The 19,180-nt window shown below is 43.1% G+C and overlaps 1 protein-coding gene across 1 annotated transcript; it reads right to left on the bottom strand.

Moving 5' to 3' along the window:
- Positions 1 to 3,883: 3,883 nt before the first annotated feature.
- Positions 3,884 to 17,691, bottom strand: Ercc6l (ERCC excision repair 6 like, spindle assembly checkpoint helicase). The gene is made up of 2 exons (XM_021153694.2): positions 17,505 to 17,691; positions 3,884 to 7,683 (listed from the first exon to the last, which is right to left on the bottom strand). The coding sequence occupies exons 1-2, from the start codon at positions 17,570 to 17,572 to the stop codon at positions 4,032 to 4,034; spliced, it is 3,720 nt and encodes a 1,239-aa protein (XP_021009353.1). The 5' UTR covers positions 17,573 to 17,691; the 3' UTR covers positions 3,884 to 4,031.
- Between the last annotated feature and the right edge of the window lie 1,489 nt (positions 17,692 to 19,180).

Raw genomic sequence — 19,180 nt, 5'->3', positions numbered from 1 at the left:
AGTACATTGAGCTCCATAGAGACAGCGCTGGGGCAAGCGAGAGCAGGACGGACAGGCGCTGGGCAACTCTGCCTTGCGGAAGAAAAGCAACTAAACATGGGCAATGAAGCCGAAAGGCAAAATGCCCTTATATGCATTCTTTGTGCAAACCTGGCGGGAGGAGCACAAGAAGAAGCACCCGGATGCTTCTGTCAACTTCTCAGAGTTCTCCAAGAAGTGCTCAGAGAGGTGGAAGACCATGACTGCTAAAGAAAAGGGGAAATTTGAAGATATGGCAAAGGCTGACAAGGCTCGTTATGAAAGAGAAATGCAAAGGGAGACCAAAAAGAAGTTTAAGGACCCCAATGCACCCAAGAGGCCTCCTTCGGCCTTCTTCTTGTTCTGTTCTGAGTATCGCCCCAAAATCAAAGGTGAGCATCCTGGCTTATCCATTGGTGATGTTGCAAAGAAATAGGAGAGATGTGGAACAACACTGCAGCGGATGACAAGCAGCCCTATGAGAAGAAGGCTGCCAAGCTGAAAGAGAAGTATAAGAAGAATATTGCTGCCTACCGACCAAGCTAAAGGAAAACCTGATGCAGCGAAAAGGGGGTGGTCAAGGCTGAAAAGAGCAAGAAAAAGAAGGAAGAGGAAGATGAGGAGGAGGATGAAGAGGAGGAAGACGACGATGAAGAAGATGATGAATAAGTTGGTTCTAGCGAAGTTTTTTTTCTTATCTATAAAACATTTAACCCCTCCTGTACACAACTCACTGCTTTTAAAGAAAAAAGAAATGTAAGGCTGTGTAAGATTTCTTTTTAAACTGTACAGTGTCTTTTTTTGTATAGTTAACACACTACAGAATGTGTCTTTAGATAGCCCTGTCCTGGTGGCATTTTCAATAGCCACTAACCTTGCCTGATACAGTCTGGGGGTTGTAAATTGGCATGGAAATTTAAAGCAGGTTCTTATTGGTACACAGCACAAATTAGTTATATATGGGGACAGTAGTTTGTTTTTTGTTTTCCTTTGGGTTTTATTTTTGGGTTTTATTTTTTTTTCATCTTCAGTTGTCTGTGATGCAGCTTATACGAAGATAAGTGTTCTGTTAACTGATGTAATTGCAAAAAAAAAAAAAATTCGACTGTTTTGTTGACATTCTGAATGTGTCTAAGTAAATACTTTTTAAAATTTATTTTTTTAAAAAAAAAATTAGAAACTGCCGGGCAGTGGTGGCGCACGCCTTTAATCCCAGCACTTGGGAGGCAGAGGCAGGCAGATTTCTGAGTTCGAGGCCAGCCTGGTCTACAGAGTAAGTTCCAGGACAGCCAGGGCTACACAGAGAAACTCTGTCTCCAATTTAAAAAAGAAGCAGCTGCAGGAAACCTGGGAGCAGTGGGGAATGCAAAGGCAGGGGTTCTGTGTGCAAAGTGAGGTTAGGTAGGAGCAGGGCTGAGGCCATGGTGGGTGATATGGGAACCAGAGTCCAAAGTGCAAATGCCTTTGTTTTCCTCTTAAATCTTCAGTGCGGTATGAAGAGGCCAGAAGCTAGATATTTGGAGAAGTCTTTTCTCAGGCATGGAGATCACTAATCAGGGGATCTAGGCAAGCCCCTCGGTGAAGTCACTGATAAGTTCCAGCTGGTAGCAAGCTGAACTATCCCCCAAAGATCAAGCCCGAGTGTTTTCCTCTGAACATGTGACCTGTGAAGGTTTCTGTGTGGAGCATCTAAAACAGGGACAGTCTCCTGTCCTCACCTAACAACCTTGGTGGGAATCGGTACTTACCAAACCTTTAAGCGAGTCTTCATTTTCAGATGTTTGTTGAACAGTTGTCATCTAAATTGAATTCTTCTAGGCCATGGGGATACACTACTGCACAAGACAAGGTGAGTTCTTGAATTCACAGAACTTAAGGGTAGGGTAATAGTTAATCCACACCATGGTGGGAGGGTACCGGGGTGGGAGGCATTCTCTTTTAAGAGCATTGTTAGAAACTTTGAATTACAGGGAGCTATGAAAATCTGGTCTTTGTTCTTGGCTCCTGGCACATAGTTCCTAAAGCCCTGAAAATCTACTGAATGATGTGTTTGCTGATGAAATGATTGGTGGCTAGACACCATCCTCCTCTGTTCCAGCTCTGGAATGGAAGCAGGTAGCCATAGGACCAAGGTTTCATTAGAGGGGTGGGAGTGCCCAACCTCCAGGGCTATAAACTTGGGTTAATTGGTAATGGCCAACTACTTAAGCATTCATTAATTGTCCAAAAATATCCCTAGCACTACATTAAACAATTGAGTTTGAGAAGGTTTAGGTTAGTGGTCTCCAACCTCACAAGGGTTGCCTAAGACTGTTGGAAAATACAGATATTTACAATTCATAACAGTAGCAAAATTTAGTTATGAAGTAACAGTGAAATAATTTTATGGTTGGGGGTCATTACAACATGAGCAATTGTACGGGTCTCAGCATTAGGAAGGTTGAGAACCACTGGTAGCTTAATACGCCTGGTTGAAGGGGTTGGGGTGTTGCTGGAGGGTGTGGGGGCTCCCTGCAACCTCCTTCAGACCTACACCTAATCGTCCTTTTTATTCCCTGTTCCTAGGTTTACTTTAATAAACTAAGTATAGCAAACTGTTTTTAGGAGTTCCGTGACCTGGAAGGGCGTAAAACCCCAATTTGTAGTAATGTGTTATTAAGTAATGTCTTACTATCCTTTGAGCAGAACAACCACCATATTGTAAGAGCAGCTGCATCTGCTTGCTTAGATCATCATAGCTGGGCATGGTGACATTCTCTCACAGGAAGGGCAAGGAGGGTCACTGAAGCCTTACCCAAATACTCACAGCTGCTCTAGTTCTATATAGCCTCTAGATTTCATGGAGAGGCTGCAGTGTATAGGCTGGAAAGGACTGGGGGAAGGGGGCTCCATCTATGCAGCCAAGGGGAAGTCATCACCACGCTGAGTGGACTTTCTCAGTGTGACTTCTTTGCTCATGCATGCTTCAGCCAATAACTCCTCACTCGTGCACTGTAAGTAAACCCACAAACTCGTTGGTTCCCCAGGCTGAATCATACTTTGGTTTGTCATTAGGACCTCTAGAGAAGGGATAGATATTGCTTAGTCCTTCCACACTGGGATAATATTCTTTTAACACTACCCTGTAAAGGCAGACTTTGTGGAACTGAGGCTAAAACTTGTAGTCTCCCAGTAACTCTGGGTAGTGTCCAAACTGAATTGCAGGGCACTGGTTGGTGTCCAGAGAAGTGTTCTGGTATGGACTTCCACCACCACACTGGGTGTCATAAACACTAATTCTTTGGTGACAGCATATGCTGCACTTGGTGTTTCTGAAGGTGAATCGGATTCTTATCTAGTCGACAATCAAAAGAGAGGATGTGATAGCATCCAAACACCAGTATAAGTGGGACATAGTGTTATACACCCTTAATCCCAGCTCCAGGGAGGCAGAGGCAGGTGGATCTATCTCCCTGAGTTCCAGGCCAGCCAGAACTATGTAGAGACTTTGTCTCAAAAAACTGAAGAACACCCACACACACACACACACACACACACCCCACATAACTGGGTTGAAGAAAAGCAGACAGTCCAGAGTAAGTGAAGAAGAATAGCTAACCAGTTGGTAGAGCAACTCCAGGGCAGGCTACAAGTGCCCAAGAATGCTAGTACAGGTACTGTACGCAACTAAGCTGAAAGCACAAACAGCACATTATTAAGGCTATCTTAGATTTGGAAGGCTAAATGACGAGCTTATTGGAACTAAAGAGTTTCTGTCTACCACCTTGTGAAAGAAAATGAATGGAAAAACTCGAGAAAAGGCACTTTAATTTTCAGAACTGAGCTAACAGACAAAATGGCCCTTTTCAAAGTAAAAGTAGCCAGAACAGCTTCACAAAACTTTAGGTAACACTTCTGAAAGTTTACAAAGTATGCCTAAAAGGGAAAAAAATGAAATATTCAAGGGAAGAACTACTGAACAAAACATTTATATTCAATTGCATTTTAGACATAAGAAATAGGCTATAAAGTTCTCAAATGTTCAGTTGCTTATACAAACTTAAAGTCATGAGCATGACCTCAGGATCTGCACTTTTTATATCAAGTGCTTTAACTAAGCAGTTGAGAGCCTCCTGTATCTTCCCGCACTCTTTCAGTTCTTTCCCACGAGCTACAAGACTCTCATAGTCATTACCAGCCTCCACTGCCGGATCCTGGGGAGGATCAGGCATAGGGTCACTTGACGAAGGTTCAGGGGCACAGGGAGAGCTTTGTGGGGCTGGAGAAGTAGGCTCAGACATGGTCAAGTTGCTGGACTTGTTTCCTGAAGCCAGTGTTGCCCCAGAAGGCTGCTCTTCTGTGCAGGCTAAGGCTTCTTCTTCATTGCTCTCTTCGGAAAGCCCTGGCTCACTCTCCTCCTCGCTGCTGTTATCAAGCCTTTCCTCTATATCTTCCACATCATCTAAAACCACATTGATCAGAGACCTCCTAGAAGCCAGGGACCTCCTAGAATATAAGGACGTATTCACTTCACCTGGTATTTTAGGTGAAAAGAACCTTCGAGATGGATTGCTGTCGCTTTGGGGAGTTGAAGCATCAAATTGTTTCACAGATGAGAATGGAAAGGGAGAGATGTTAATTGAATTTGTGGAACTTCCTTTAAAAGCATCTTCTTCATCTTCATCTTCATCATCTGAGAGGATCCTTCTAGCTTTGCTTTTGGTTTTCACACTAATCACTCCTGATTCTTCATCACTCTTAGAAGAATCCAAACTGAGAGTAAGTGCTGACTTTGCCCTGGAGTTAGCTGCAGGGCTTTGCAAGCTTTGTTCTTTCTCAACATGTTCCAAAAACTTGCTGGAGAGGTTTTGTCTAGTGTCTGCAGAGTCTTCCAGGAAAAGATTGAAATCACATACATATTGTGGTGGTGATTTTAAAGGGTCGTCCTCTTTCAACTCCAACTGGGCCTCGATTGCTTGAGCACCCTCCAGTACGCTAGGAGGTGCAGACAAGTCATCAGATATTTCAATCATGGGTACATCTGATTCTAGGTTTTGATTTTCATTTGCTGTGGGACTGCGGTGATATAAAACCACACTATCCTGTAGATCTAAATTTGGCCCAAGACTGGCCTTGCTGGATTCTCTAGGTAAATAATGAAAACTTCCCAGGTTCTCTGATGGGGCCTCTTGCCCAGGTGATGCTTGTAATCCCTTCTTCTGCATAGCATCATTTTCAGCTGCAAAACCTTTTGCAGGGCTCAATAAAGAGTCAGTAGAAACTTCTCTTATACTTTCAGCCTCCTGGGGTAAAGAAGCTATAGTGCCAGCATCAAATGTACTGTTGAGGTGGTGACTACCTTGCAGCGAAGTGACATCATCATGTACCTCAGAGTGCTCTTGGGGTTCACTTTCTGCAGACTGATCGCAAATGGTTATACTGGCCATTTGAGAACTGACAGCCTCTACCTGGGTAGGTTTAGACAGAAGGCGTGAAGGCTGAGGCTGAGGTTTCTTGAATTCAGTACCTTTCTTCTTCTGTTGAGAAGGAAATTCCTGTGCTTTGAGCCAGGTCTCCTCAATTCCACTCCTTTGTCTTTGCACTGTATCTTGAGACTCAGATTCAACGAGGAATTGAGCTTTTTGAACTCTCTGGTGAATGTACTGAGAGTCTTCTAACATGTCAAGCTCTTCTTTAACAGACAGATCACAGGTGAACATCAAATCATGGTCTGAGATTCCTGCTATGCCCAACAAGTGGAGGTAGGCGATATGCTCATCTAGTTTCTCATCAGATCTCCGCTGAGCAGCATGTAGACACTGAAGCTGCATCTGGGTCGCAGAGTTCTGCAGGTCCCCAACTGTGAAGAGCTCTTTTAACTCTTGTTTGGTGAAATAGCGGAATGGGTTCTTCTTCTCACCAGTAGTTTGTCTGATCAAGGAGTCCTTGAAAACCTGTCTTCTATATATCTTTTCTTCTACAGTTCCACAAGTGATTAGTCGATAAACCACAACATTCTCTTTTTGGCCAATTCGGTAAACTCTATCCACAGCCTGAGCATCAGTTGCAGGGTTCCAGCTAGGGTCAAAAATGACAACTCTAGTCGCTGCAGTTAATGTTAGGCCAACACCACCTACTTGAGTGGTAAGTAGAAAAACTGAGTATTCTTTATTTTGCTGGAATAACTGAATTCTTTTTTCTCGTTCCCAAAGATGAGTAACTGTGCCATCAATTCGCAATGTCTTAAAGTGCTTGTTCTTTAAGAGACGCTCAATGATGTTGAGAATTTTTATCGACTGAGAAAACACCAGAGTTTGATGTCCTTCATCTTGAAGTCTTTCTAGCAGGGACATTAAGAATATCATTTTTCCAGACTCTTGCATCAGTGTTTTGTCAGTTAAGTGATCAATGCTGTTCATATTTGAGACATCTTCTTGCTCATTTTCATCCTGAGCAGAGAATGTGGCAGTTCCTAGATTCAGCAAACGGCAAGCTCGTGCAGATAGCAGCCTAGGGTGGTCACAGAGCTTCTTTAAGACACCCAGCTCAGCCAGAGGTGAGCGTGTCTCCATTAACAACTCCTTGATGTGCTCTAAAGACACAAACTTCCTATAAATTTCCTCTTGTAAAGGCAGAAGGCGTATCCAAACAATTAAATCATTTTTCCTGGCAAGGGGAAATGTCTCACAAATGGCTTCACCAGCTGGATTCTTTTCACCAAGTCTGGCCTCTGGATTGTCTGCCTTTTTCATCTGCACTTCTTCTTTGGTCCTCCTTAGAAAATAGGGTTTTATGATTTCCATTAAATTTTCAGATATCTTAAGTCCCAAGGCTTTTTCCCCAGGGGTGGCATCCTTCTCTCTTGCTCTAATAATCGGATGTTCATACTCCATTTTAAAAGTTTTTAATGTTCCTAACAAGGAGCCTTGGCAAGCAAAATCAAACAGGGACCAGAGTTCTTGCAGGTTATTCTGGACTGGTGTTCCTGTGAGGAGGAGGCGATTACTCGCAGGAATAGCACGTGCACACACTGCTGACTTGGTAGAGGCGCTTTTGATCTTATGGGCTTCATCAAGGATGACGTAGTCCCATACAAATGCTTGTCCATTAAAGCTTGCAAGTTGCTGCCAATTATTGAGTAACATTTGGTAGGTAGTGATCACAACACCGTTCCTTTGTTGAATCCGTGTCAGGCTTCTAGTGCGTTCACTCTTGCTGGAGCCATGAAAGGTTTTCACTCTCATTCCTGGAGTCCACTTGGCAAATTCGTTGACCCATGTATTAATGAGATTGGTTGGCATGATCAATAGCACATGATTCACAAGTGAAGCATCAAACATACCTGACAGGAAAGCAATGACCTGAACAGTCTTCCCTAATCCCATATCATCTGCTAAAATGGCCCCTTTTCTTCCATCCTTATACAGGCTATAGAGAAAAGCGATGCCTTCTTTCTGGTGCTCAAAGAGTTTCTCATACAGCTCTCGATAAAGCAGCAAGCCAGAGCTGCACACATCTATAAATTCATCATCATCATCTTCTGCCAACTGCTCCAAAGCTTCCTGGAGTTTCTGGATTCTGCTCATCACCTTTTTGGTGGGAAAAATGTCCTTTGCCAAATTGAAAAGTTTCAATGATTCTTCCAGATCTCCATTCTTAGCTGCTTCTTTGGCTTCTTGCACATATCTATTTTAAAAAAGAAAAAAAGTAAAAAAAAAAAAATAATGTGACATGGGACTCGGAAATTAGCTCAAGCGGTAGAATACTTGCTTGGCATGAAGGAGCCTCTGAAGCCAATTCTCAAGAGAGGAAACAGACTGAATATTTAACCTATGAAAGCTTTAGAGTTCATTTTGGAATCCAGACTGTAGTTGGGCTTTTTTTCTTAAGGCACTCTCAAGTATCCCTTGAAATTCTTCCTAAGCTCACTATACAGCCAAGGTTGACCTTGAACTATCTTCTGGCCTCTATCTATCCTACCTGATGAGTGCTGGGAATTTTAGGCATCTGCTATGCCCAGTTTTATATGTAGTGCTGAGATTGAACTCAGGGCTTTGTGCATGGCTAGGCAACTACTTTACCAGCTGAGGCTCATCCAGCCCTGTAACTAAATTGGGTTTCTAATGCCCTCAAGCAAATCCCAAAGCTGTCATGTGACACCTGCACACAGATTGCACACAGTAACAATAAGTAAACAAATACTGTTGGGAACGTACATTAGTAAGTCTCTATGGAAGACATTCTCAAGAATGAGAACAAAACCACTTTATAATCCAATTATATCACTTCTGAGCATTTACCCACCAAAATCACTTAGCTTAGTATAGAGACCCCTTCATACCCATGTTCATCACAGCGCTATACATAATTCCCATGTTATGGAATCAGTCAGGCTCCCCATATACATATATGTAATACAACTATACAATTGAAGGGCTGGAGAGATGGCTCAGAGGTTAAGAGCACTGACTACTCTTCCAGAGGACCCTGATTCAATTCCCAGCACCCACATGACAGCTTACAAATGTCTGTAACTCCAGTTCCAAAGGGTCTAATGCCCTCACATAGACATACATGCAAACAAAGCACCAATGCATATAAAAAATAAAAAGGAATATTTTATAAAAATAATAAAAAGGTTTTGTACAACAGTGTATATTTCAGATGCTGATTTCCGTGCCCAGAGATCTGGTCGCAGTCCAGATGTTGGCACTGTCATGATTATTATAACATCTCCTGTCTCAATGATGTATAAAGATTGTTTTCTGCCGGGCGGTAGTGGCGTATGCCTTTAATCCCAGCACTTGGGAGGCAGAGGCAGGCAGATTTCTGAGTTTGAGGCTAGCCTGGTCTACAAAGTGAGTTCCAGGACAGCCAGGGCTATACAAAGAAACCCTGTCTCAAACAAACAAACAAACAAACAAAAGATTGTTTTCTATCACCTCTGATTGGTTAATAAAGAGCTGATTCACCCAAAAACTGGGTGGGGGAGGAGAGAGACAGGACTTCTGATCCTAGTTAGGACCAGACACAGACAAGTAACTCAGGCAAGTAACAGGACAGGTGGCTGGGAAATAGGCCAGGCCAGCATAGTCAGGTTAGAATAGATGAGTACCCTACTCAGCTATAGTGAAAAAAGCTTATAATATACCTGGTCTGTGTCATTATTTCAGAGCTAGGGCAGGCATAGAAAAGTTCCTTACCTTTATAGGAATTGCAAAATAATAAAAATAAAACACACAATTGAGCATTATCTGACCATAAAAAAATGAAATATTTTTCTCTATAGTTCTGAAGGGTTGAATATAGGGATATCACCAGCACCCCCCCCCAATCCACTTATTTGCAGCAAGATCTCCCCACTGCCAAACCCCCGAGAGGAGAAGAAGCCACAAACCAACCTGAACCAACCTGAAGCCTAAAGAAGAGGTATCTATTGGGGACTGGGATAGGAGAAAGAGAAGAGGAAAGGAAAGGAACAGAGGAAGGCATAAAAGTGGGTGAGGCCGGGTATAGTGTCATGCACGCTGTTAATCTCAGCATAGGAGAGGCAGAGGCAGGTGGGTCCCTAAATTCCAGGCCAGCCTGCTCTATAAAGGTACGATGAACATGATCAATACATAGTATAAACATACATACAATATCTGAGAATCCCATTCATTTGTTTATTTACTCTGCACTAAAATTTATAATTTTTAAAAAGAGAAGAACATAAAAAGATACTCCATGTTAGTTATCAGGGAAATGGAAACCAAAACCTCAGAGATATCACTTTATAACCCATCAGGACTAGAGGAATGATGGCCAAACAGTTAAGAATTTCTTTGTGGGGCTGGAGAGATGGCTCAGAGGTTAAGAGGACACGAATTCAATTCCTGGCACCCACATGGCAGCTCACAACCCTTTATAACTTCAGTTCCAGGGCTTCTGACACCCTCACACAGACATACATGCAGACAAAACACTAATGTACAGAAAATAAAAATAAACTATAGGTTTTTTAAAAATAATGTCTTTGAAAGGTAATGAAAATATCCAAAAATTGGCTATAGTGAAAGGTACACAATTATTTGAACACACCATATTCTCAAGTATGTGAATATAATGAATGTCACTGAACTGTACAGTATCAATAGGCAAATGCCCGGCATTGGCATTCAATAAAGATGTTAACTCAAAAATGTCTCTGGGGGCTAGTGAGATGGCTCAGTGGGTAAGAGCACCCGACTGCTCTTCCGAAGGTCCAGAGTTCGAATCCCAGCAACCACATGGTGGCTCACAACCATCCGTAACGAGATCTGACTCCCTCTTCTGGAGTGTCTGAAGACAGCTACAGTGTACTTACATATAATAAATAAATAAATCTTTAAAAAATGTCTCTGGTGGACCCATAGTCTACAAAGCTTAAGCTGCTTAATCTGGTATTACAAGCCCTCTCTGACATAGCCAACAACCTATGACCCCTCTAATCTTACGGGTCACATCCTACCTTACACATTTTTGTTTTGAAGACAGGGTATGTCTGGCTATTCAGAAACTCACTGTGTAGGCTAGATCAGATTGGCCTGGCCTCAGAGATCTGCCTGATTCTGCCACCTGAGTGCTGGGATCAAAGGCATCCACTATCACGCTTGACCCTTCTACCTTACAAATTTTATTCTAAGTCCTTGCATCCAGTATGCTTCTCTGTTACCTCTAAGTACAGGTTCACACCACCGTCCTCTTGCTAGAACACTCTCCTCTTTTACTAAGCTAACTTCACCTCACTCAGCCTTTAAAGATTTTCCAAGCTAGGTGTGATGTCTCACACCTGTAATTCCAGTGGCGGCAGAAAGATCATGAGCTCAAGGTCAGCCTGCTCTCATGATCATTATCTCAAAAGGCTTAAAAATTGATTCTCAGGCTGGTGATATAACTCAATAGTAGAACACTTGCTTACCATTCACAAAGCCCTAGATTCAATCCCTAGTACCACAAAAAAATTAAGGGCAATGGTTCTCAATTTTCTATGTCTAGAGTTTCTTGGAATGGGGGCTTGTTAAGACACAGATTTCTAGCATCAACATCAGATTTTCTGACTCTGTATTGAGATGCGAAAATTCATAGATCCATGAAAGTAGCCAGGTGACTGACATTAATGCTTTCACCCGGAGGCCACAGGAATATACAGGATATTTGTATGATGGAGATACTCAGATATTACCAAGACGAAAATTGCTAAGCATGGTAGTAAATACCTTTAACTCCAGCATTTAGGAGGCAGAAGCGGGCCACCTTGGCCTACATAGCAAGTTCTAGGACAGCCATGACTACATAGACTTGTCTCAAAAAAAAAAAAAAAAAAAAGAACAGGAGGAGAAGGAGGAGAAAAGAAATCATGTTATTAACTCAAAAATAGATGGCACTACATATCATTTTAAGTATGGGTAACAGGAAGATAAATACCATCAAAGTTCTGTATATACATATATACAAACATGTTAAAGTATTATGAAAGCCACTCTTTTATATAATTAATACATACCAGTAAAGCATTTTTAAAAGATAACAGTTCAGGCTTCACTTAAGGTTCATTTCTTACTCATGCCCCAGGTGGAACTGTTATTCTGCCTCAATATTCCCAATGAGTGTACTTAAGTGTGTCTTAGTTATGGTTACGATAAACACCACAACCAAAAGCAACTCTGGGAAGAATGGGTTTATTTTGTTACACTTCCACATCATTGTTCATCAGCAAAGGAATCATTAAGAAAATGCCCTTATAGGCTTGCCTAAAGCCTGATCTTATAAAAGCATTTTCTTAATTGAGGTTCCCTTCTCTCAGATGACTTTAGCTTGTGTCAAGTTGACATACAACTATGCAGCACACAGTACATTTAACTCATATTAAAATCATTACAGGGGCCTCAGTGGATAAGAGACCACTCTTGCAGAGAACATGGGCTCAGTTCTGTAACTCCAGTTTACACAGTGAGTTCCAGAATAGCAAGGGCTACATAGAAAGGTTCTGTCTCCAAAACAAAGCAAAACTGTATAAGGTAGGAATCTGATCTCCTAAGGCTCCTGCACTGTACATGGTACATATACATATACATAGGCACACGCATATAAAATAAAATGTTGCAAAAAATAAAAGAAAGGACAGTTTAGCCAGTACAATGCTTGCTGCATGTGATGGTTTGAATATGGTTGGCCCAGGGAGTGGCACTATTAAGAGGTGTGGCCTTGTTGTAGGAAGTGTGTTACTGTGGGTGTGGGCTTTAAGACCCTCATCCTAGTTAGTACTCTGCTAGCAGCCTTCAGATGAAGATGTAGAACTCTCAGCTCCTCCTGTACCAAGTGTGCCTGGATGCTGCCATGTTTGTGCCTTGATGATAATGGACTGAAACTCTGAGCCTGTAAGCCAACCCCAATTAAATATGGTCCTTATAAGAGTTGCCTTGGTCATGGTATCTGTTCACAGCAGTAAAACCCTAAGACACTGCACAAACATAAAGAGCAGAGTTTGCTACTCGGTACCCATGTGGGAGTGACAAAGGTGGCATGCACTTGTAATCCAAACCTGGGGGATGGAGACAGGAGGACCCCTGAGTCTTGCTGGGCTGTCAGCCTAGCCTAATGACAGATGTGGGATCCTATTACAATAAGCAAGGTAGACAGAACTTGAAGAATGGCAGCTAAGGCTATCCCTGACCTACACATGATTATATACATATATGCTCATGCACACGTATACATGCACCCACACACCTATATACCTAATACTCCTCACACCCCTACACCTAACATGAACACACACACACACGCACACACACACACACACAAATCATCACAGACTACTGGAAGTATTTATATCAAGGAGCTAGGACTTTTAGCCTGTGTTGGTTGGCAATTTGACACAAACCTATACATACCTGAGAAGGGATTTTTTTTTCTTTTCTTTTTTTTCTTAACATTTATTATTATATCTAAGTACACTGTAACTGTCTTTAGATGTACCAGAAGAGGGCATCAGATCTCATTACGGATGGTTGTGAGCCACCATGTGGTTGCTGGGATTTGAACTCAGAACCTTCAGAAGAGCAGTCGGTGCTCTTAACCACTGAGCCATCTCTCCAGCCCTATTTTTTTCTTTTGAGATAAGGTCGTATGTAACTCTAGCTAGCCCTAAACTCGATATGTAGCCCAGGCTGGTCTGGAACTCACAGAGATCTGCCTACCTCTGCCTCCCAATTGCTGGATTAAAGGCACACACCACCAGTCTGGGTAGAAAGAGGTTGTTTGTTTGTTTTTCTTTTTCCAAGACAGGGTTTCTCTGTGTAACCTTAGCTGTCCTGGAACTCACTCTGTAAACCAGGTTGGCACTCACAGAGATCTGACTGCCTCTGTTCTCACCCCCCAGTTCTGGCATTAAAGGCATGCATCACCACTGCCCAGCCTAGAAAGAGGGAAATTTAAGTAATGTTTCCATAGCCGGGTGGTAGTGGTGCATGACTTTAATCCTAGCACTCAGGAGGCAAAGGCAACAAAACACTGCTGAAATTGCTTGAAAGTATATGTGCATATATGTGAATTTCCTCCACCCACCTTGTATCAGAAATGATCTATGGGGGCTGGAGAGATAACTCAGCAGTTAAAAGCACTGACTATTCTTCTAGAAGACCCAAGTTCAAATCCCAGCACCCAGTAGCTTACAACTGTCTGTAATTCTAAGATTGGAAACCCTCACCCAGACATACATGCTGGCAAAACACCAATGCACAGAAAATTAAAAATAAATACATTTCTGTAAGATCTTATGTCAAAGAAATAGAATGGAGAGTGACAGAGCAGGGATAGCCAGTGTCCTTCTTTGGCCTTTATGCATTTGCACAAAGATCCGCTCATATACATACACATACATGTACATACATTACACTCACAACTACCCCTACCCCCTCCAAATAAAACCGCAGGCCAGCAAGATGGCTTAGAGGGTGAAGGCAGTTGCCACCAAGTCTGACAGCTTGGATTCAATTTCCGGAACCCAGATTATGTGTAGATGGAGAGAATCAACTCATTAAGTTGTCCTCTGACTTCCACATTCATGTGTGCAGATGCGCGCATGCACACAAATAAATGAAAAAGAAAAAGAAAACCCTAATGCATTAAAAGAGGAAGAAAACTTGCATCGAAGGATTAGTCCCACTGCAATGTTCAAAGGTGTGGCTTTTGAGCCTCAAACTGGATCCAGAGAGCTCTGACCTAACCAAAAGACTGACCAATAATCTTTTTTTTTTTTTAAGATTTATTTATTATATGTAAGTACACTGTAGCTGTCTTCAGACACTCCAGAAGAGGGCGCCAGATCTCGTTACAGATGGTTGTGAGCCACCATGTGGTTGCTGGGATTTGAACTCTGGACCTTCGGAAGAGCAGTCGGGTGCTCTTACCCACTGAGCCATCTCACCAGCCCCCAATAATCTCTTGATGAAGTTATAATCTAATAGTGGTATTGGGAGGCTGTGGGAATTAGAAGATGAGACTGCCAATGTGGCCAGGAGGGGTATACATTGTTTCAGATTACCCCTCTCTTCCTGCTTCCTCTGCCTTGCTACTCTCATGAAGCTTTGCCTTGCCCAAAGAAGACCTAAAAGCAATGGAGCTGGCCAAACATGTAGCACAACCTCATGAGCCTAAATAATCTTAAACTGTTTCCCCCACATATTCCTCTACAGCAACAGAAAGTGACTAACACAGAAGCAAACTTGCTCTTCTGAGAAGTGTTCTCATCTAATCCCTTGATGAGGACAGAGAGTCTGACACCCAGCCCATTACTTCTTAAGATCATTACTTGGGCAATTAAATCTCCACCAGAGTTCTGGTGGAATCAAGTCATGGTGAAAACATAGAAGGATTTTTGCCAGGCAATCTGGAGGCAGAGGCTATCAGATCTCTGTGAGTTCGAGGCCACCCTGGTCTACAGAGTGAGTTCCAGGACAGCCACAGCCAGGGCTACACAGAGAAACCCTGTCTTGAAAAAAAAGCCAAAAACAAACAAAAAACCACAACAGGATCTCTCCATGTCTCTGAAAGGTAGTCAGTACCAGAAGGACGGTAGTAACTGGTAGAAGCAAGGCATATGGTACAACTATTATGTTAAATGGTGTAAAGGGAAAGGATAAGAGATCCTCAAAAAGCCGGGCGGTGGTGGCGCACGCCTTTAATCCCAGCACTTGGGAGGCAGAGGCAGGCGGATTTCTGAGTTCGAGGCCAGCCTGGTCTACAAAGTGAGTTCCAGGACAGCCAGGGCTATACAGAGAAACCCTGTCTCGAAAAACCAAAAAAAAAAAAAAAAAAAAAAAAAAAAAAAAAAAAAAAAAAGAGATCCTCAAAAGGGCTAGAGAGATGGCTCAGGCATTAAAGGCTAGACTCACACCCCAAAATATAAGAGTTTGGTTCCCAGTACCCACGGCTGTCTCTCTAGTCACCTATTTTGTCAGACACCACATCCGTGCACACAGACCACTAATATAGATTAAAAAAAAAAACAACTGTTAAAAAAAATGCCATCAGAGCCTAGCATGGTGGTGCACACCTTTAGTCCCAGCGCTTGTGAGGCAGAGGCAGGTGGATTTCTGAGTTCGAGGCCAGCCTGGTCCTACAGAGTGAGTTCCAGGACAGCCAGGACTACACAGAGAAACCCTGTATCGAAAAACCAAACCAAACCAAACCAAACCAAAAAAACCAGCAAACAAACTGTTTATTTCAGGCCAGAAGTTGCATGAGCTTCTTGAGTTTCACTGAATTAGCACTCTTCTCATCTTAAATCCAAACAATGAACCTAAGAAAACCACCTTAGAATTTCAATTGTAAAGGAACATCCTTGGAGAAAAACAAGTAAGCCAGCTCATCTATTTTTTAATTTAATTACATTTTAAGAGTGATTTAATCTTTAAGCCTTATAGTAAATTACATCCTTTGTGATATTAAACTTGGAAAGCCACTAATTTTTTTTATAGTGATGGCCACTGTGAGGACGACACTGGAGACTCAACTCTCTTGTAAAGCACACACCCATGGGCTGTCTTACAAGACTCCAGGGTTAGAGACTCACTAACTTTGCTTCCCTCTGGTATGTCTTGAGATTCTTTTCTCCATTTTTATCTAAGAGGAGGTCCCTTGAGGGAAAACTCCTTAGAGTACTGGTGGCTCTGTCCACTGACTGATCGTTGATTCACTGGAACAGGGTCCTATGCACCTGTAATTCCATCACTATGTGGACGCAGAGAGAAGGATAGAGTTCAAGAGCAGCCTGCCTCAAAAAAATAAAATAAAATAAAATAAAATCTATGCCTGGCAGTGATGGCGCTAGCCTTTAATCCAAGCACTGAGCAAAAGTTGGTGGTATGTGGGTCTCTGTGAGTTCAAGGCCAGCCAGACCCACATAGAGAAACCTTGTCTCCAAGGAAAAAAAAAAAACCCTACAAGTTAACAACATAAACCTACATACTTGTAGAGAGGACTTTGTAGTTAAGAGGACTACTAGGTGCTTGCTCTTCCAGAGGACCCTGGTTCAATTCCCAGCACCCACATGGTGGCTCACAACCCTCTGTATCTTCAGTCCCAGGAGGGGATGACACACACCCTATTATAGTTGGGATCTTTTTTCCTCTACTTAGGGGTGGTTTTGAGCAACCTTTCATGTGCCGGTTTGCCATTATGTGTTTTTTAAGAGAAATGTCTACAAATCCTTTGCTAATATTTTATGTAGTCTTTTAAAAATTATATAGGCATGGACGCGGGGGGTGGGGTGGGGTGGGGGGCGCATGCACATCACATAGGTACCAGAGCATAGGATCCTGTAGGACTGGAGTTACATAATGGTTGTGAGCTACTATGTGGGTGCTGGGAATTGAACCTGGGTCTTCTGGAAGAGCAGTCAGGGCTCTTAACCTCTGAGTCATCTCTCCAGCCCTGCACTACAATTTTTAATAGTTAAATATTCCTCTCCACACACTTCTAAGCTCCAACTTAGGCACCTGGTGAAAGCGTATTCATTCACTGGGCTTAATGGTTCCTTTGGGGGCATATGTCTTCCCTTCGCTCACTGACCATGATAACTGGACCCCCTTTCTCTTTTAATGGCAGCACTCTGGTCAGGAAATGAAACATTTTACAGCATCAATCAAACACCATAAAGTATTTCTGTTTCAGATCCCATTTTCACTACCCAATTGCTAACAACTTGGGGACTATTTTTCCTCTTTTCTCCCAGGTCTGGCGGTTGGCAAGTTAGAAAGACTCAAAGATTTCATCAGTTAATTGAAATTCAGGCTCTTAAAGAGTTCATACTCAAGAGTTATTTGACTTACGAGTTACTTGGCAGGGCGAGCGGAGGCAGGAGAGCTCCCCAAATTAGAAATCTGATCAAAGCCACAGCAGATCCTAGGGGGAGGTGGGAGCCACTCCACTTCAACCCCAGGCCAGGGACTGCAAGCTCGACCCGTCCGGAGACCCAAACATACCTCAGGTAACTCTCGGCCAGTTGTGGGCTCAAAGTCTCCACTTCTGCTAAGCCTTGGGAAGCCTCCATGGCCAGGGAATCCGGGGAGCCCAGGAAAGGAGACGCCCAGTTAAAGCCGCGCTTGAATTTCGCTCGCTCCCGCCTTACCCAGGCTGGGCTCACGTACTAGGCCGGTAGAACCAACGGCCTGCCGCGAGGCTGGCCAATCCAGGATTTGGCTCTCGAGCGCGGTTTCCTGAGCCCCGCCCAGGAAGGTCTTGCGCCTGCGCCCTCGAGCACTGGCGCTAGCTAGCTACGTTACGTGGCCTTACGTGGGTTTTTTGTTTTTTGGTTTTTTGGGCTGCTGATTCACGTGACCGGTGGTGGTTTCAGTTCCGTCCTAACTGCGTGGTGGTGAGTGTGAATGTTGAGTACTGAGAGCAAAGGGAAGAAGAGCGTGATTAAAATGCGCGCTTGTTTCTCTTGTCCTTGTGAGTGGAGGCTGTCTTATTGTAATGGCCCATAGAGGTCTCCACTGCCCCCTTCCCTCCCTGCCAGTGCCTGGCACTGAACATACTTGGAATTCACACAACTAGAAGTGCAATCCTGCAACTTAAAGCGGACACTGAAGAAGGATTTTCAAAGACAAAGCCTAAGCCACTCGTGGTGGTGCCCACCTCTGATAACAGTGCTTAGGAGGCAGAGGCAGGAGGATCTCAAGATCTAGTCCAGACTGAGCTTGCATATAAACAAGACCCTGTCTCAGAAGTACACACAAACACACACACACGCCCTTATTTACACAATACCAAATAGAGTAGAGGTTATTTATGTATTTGAGAGGTTGGGAAGGGGACATGATAGGAGTTGAATGGGAAGGAATGGACTACAGATTACTCATATATGAAATGATGAAAAATTAAATGTAATAAATAAATAAATAATAGCTAGATTTGGTGGCACAAGCCTGTTGGGTTTCAGATCCGGGACAAGTAGCTGAGGTGCATATATAACATACCAAAGTGGACCTGGCCTTCAGGTTCTCCCACCATCCTTCATCCTTGTTACAGGGCATCACTGGCAAACCCCACCCTCTACACTGAACTTTCCAACCCAGAGGCTGGGCCACCCAGCAGCTCTTCATTATGTAATCCAGACCTTTTGGTTTTCCCTCTCTTTTTTCTCTGCATGACTGCTTTCTCTCTTCCCCTTCTCTATCTAGCTTTCCATGGTAGCTTCACTGACATCCCCCTCCTGTATGGTGAATGAAGTTGCCTGGAAGCTGCCCCCAATAAACCTGCCTTTATACTTTAATTTGGCCTGAATTTGCTTATTTTGTCCATGGAGATATCAAAGCCTAGGGTTCCAGCACCTTTGAGGTTGACGCAGAAGGATTACAGATTCAAAATCCATTCAGGCCAACCCAAGCCACTTAGTGAGACCCTGTGAGTGCTGGGACTATATCTCAGTAGTAGAGCATTTGCTTAGTTCTGTGAGTCTATGGCTTCTTTCATTTTGTAAAGAAAAACAAATAGGTGCAATTATAATGTGGTCACCCCCTTCAGAAGTTCTAGTTAAGATGCAGTCATTTTCAAAGGCAAAGCTCAGGCCTTAGGGAAATGGGAAAGATACATAAGAGGTTGAGAGCCAACAAAAATTATTCTGGTTGATATATTACTAAGAAAGCACTCCTGAAGC

This window comes from Mus caroli, unplaced genomic scaffold, assembly GCF_978045245.1.
Source record: "Mus caroli unplaced genomic scaffold, Mus_caroli_1 scaffold_5, whole genome shotgun sequence".
NCBI lineage: Eukaryota > Metazoa > Chordata > Mammalia > Rodentia > Muridae > Mus > Mus caroli.
This window is presented reverse-complemented; position numbering and strand designations above follow the sequence as displayed.

Coding starts and splice junctions, on each gene's coding strand:
- Ercc6l (XM_021153694.2), bottom strand. CDS start 17,572: ATGGAGGCTTCCCAAGGCTTAGCAGAAGTGGAGACTTTGAGCCCACAA. Junction 7,684..17,504: donor CTGGCCGAGAGTTACCTGAG/GTATGTTTGGGT, acceptor TTTTTAAAATAG/ATATGTGCAAGAAGCCAAAG.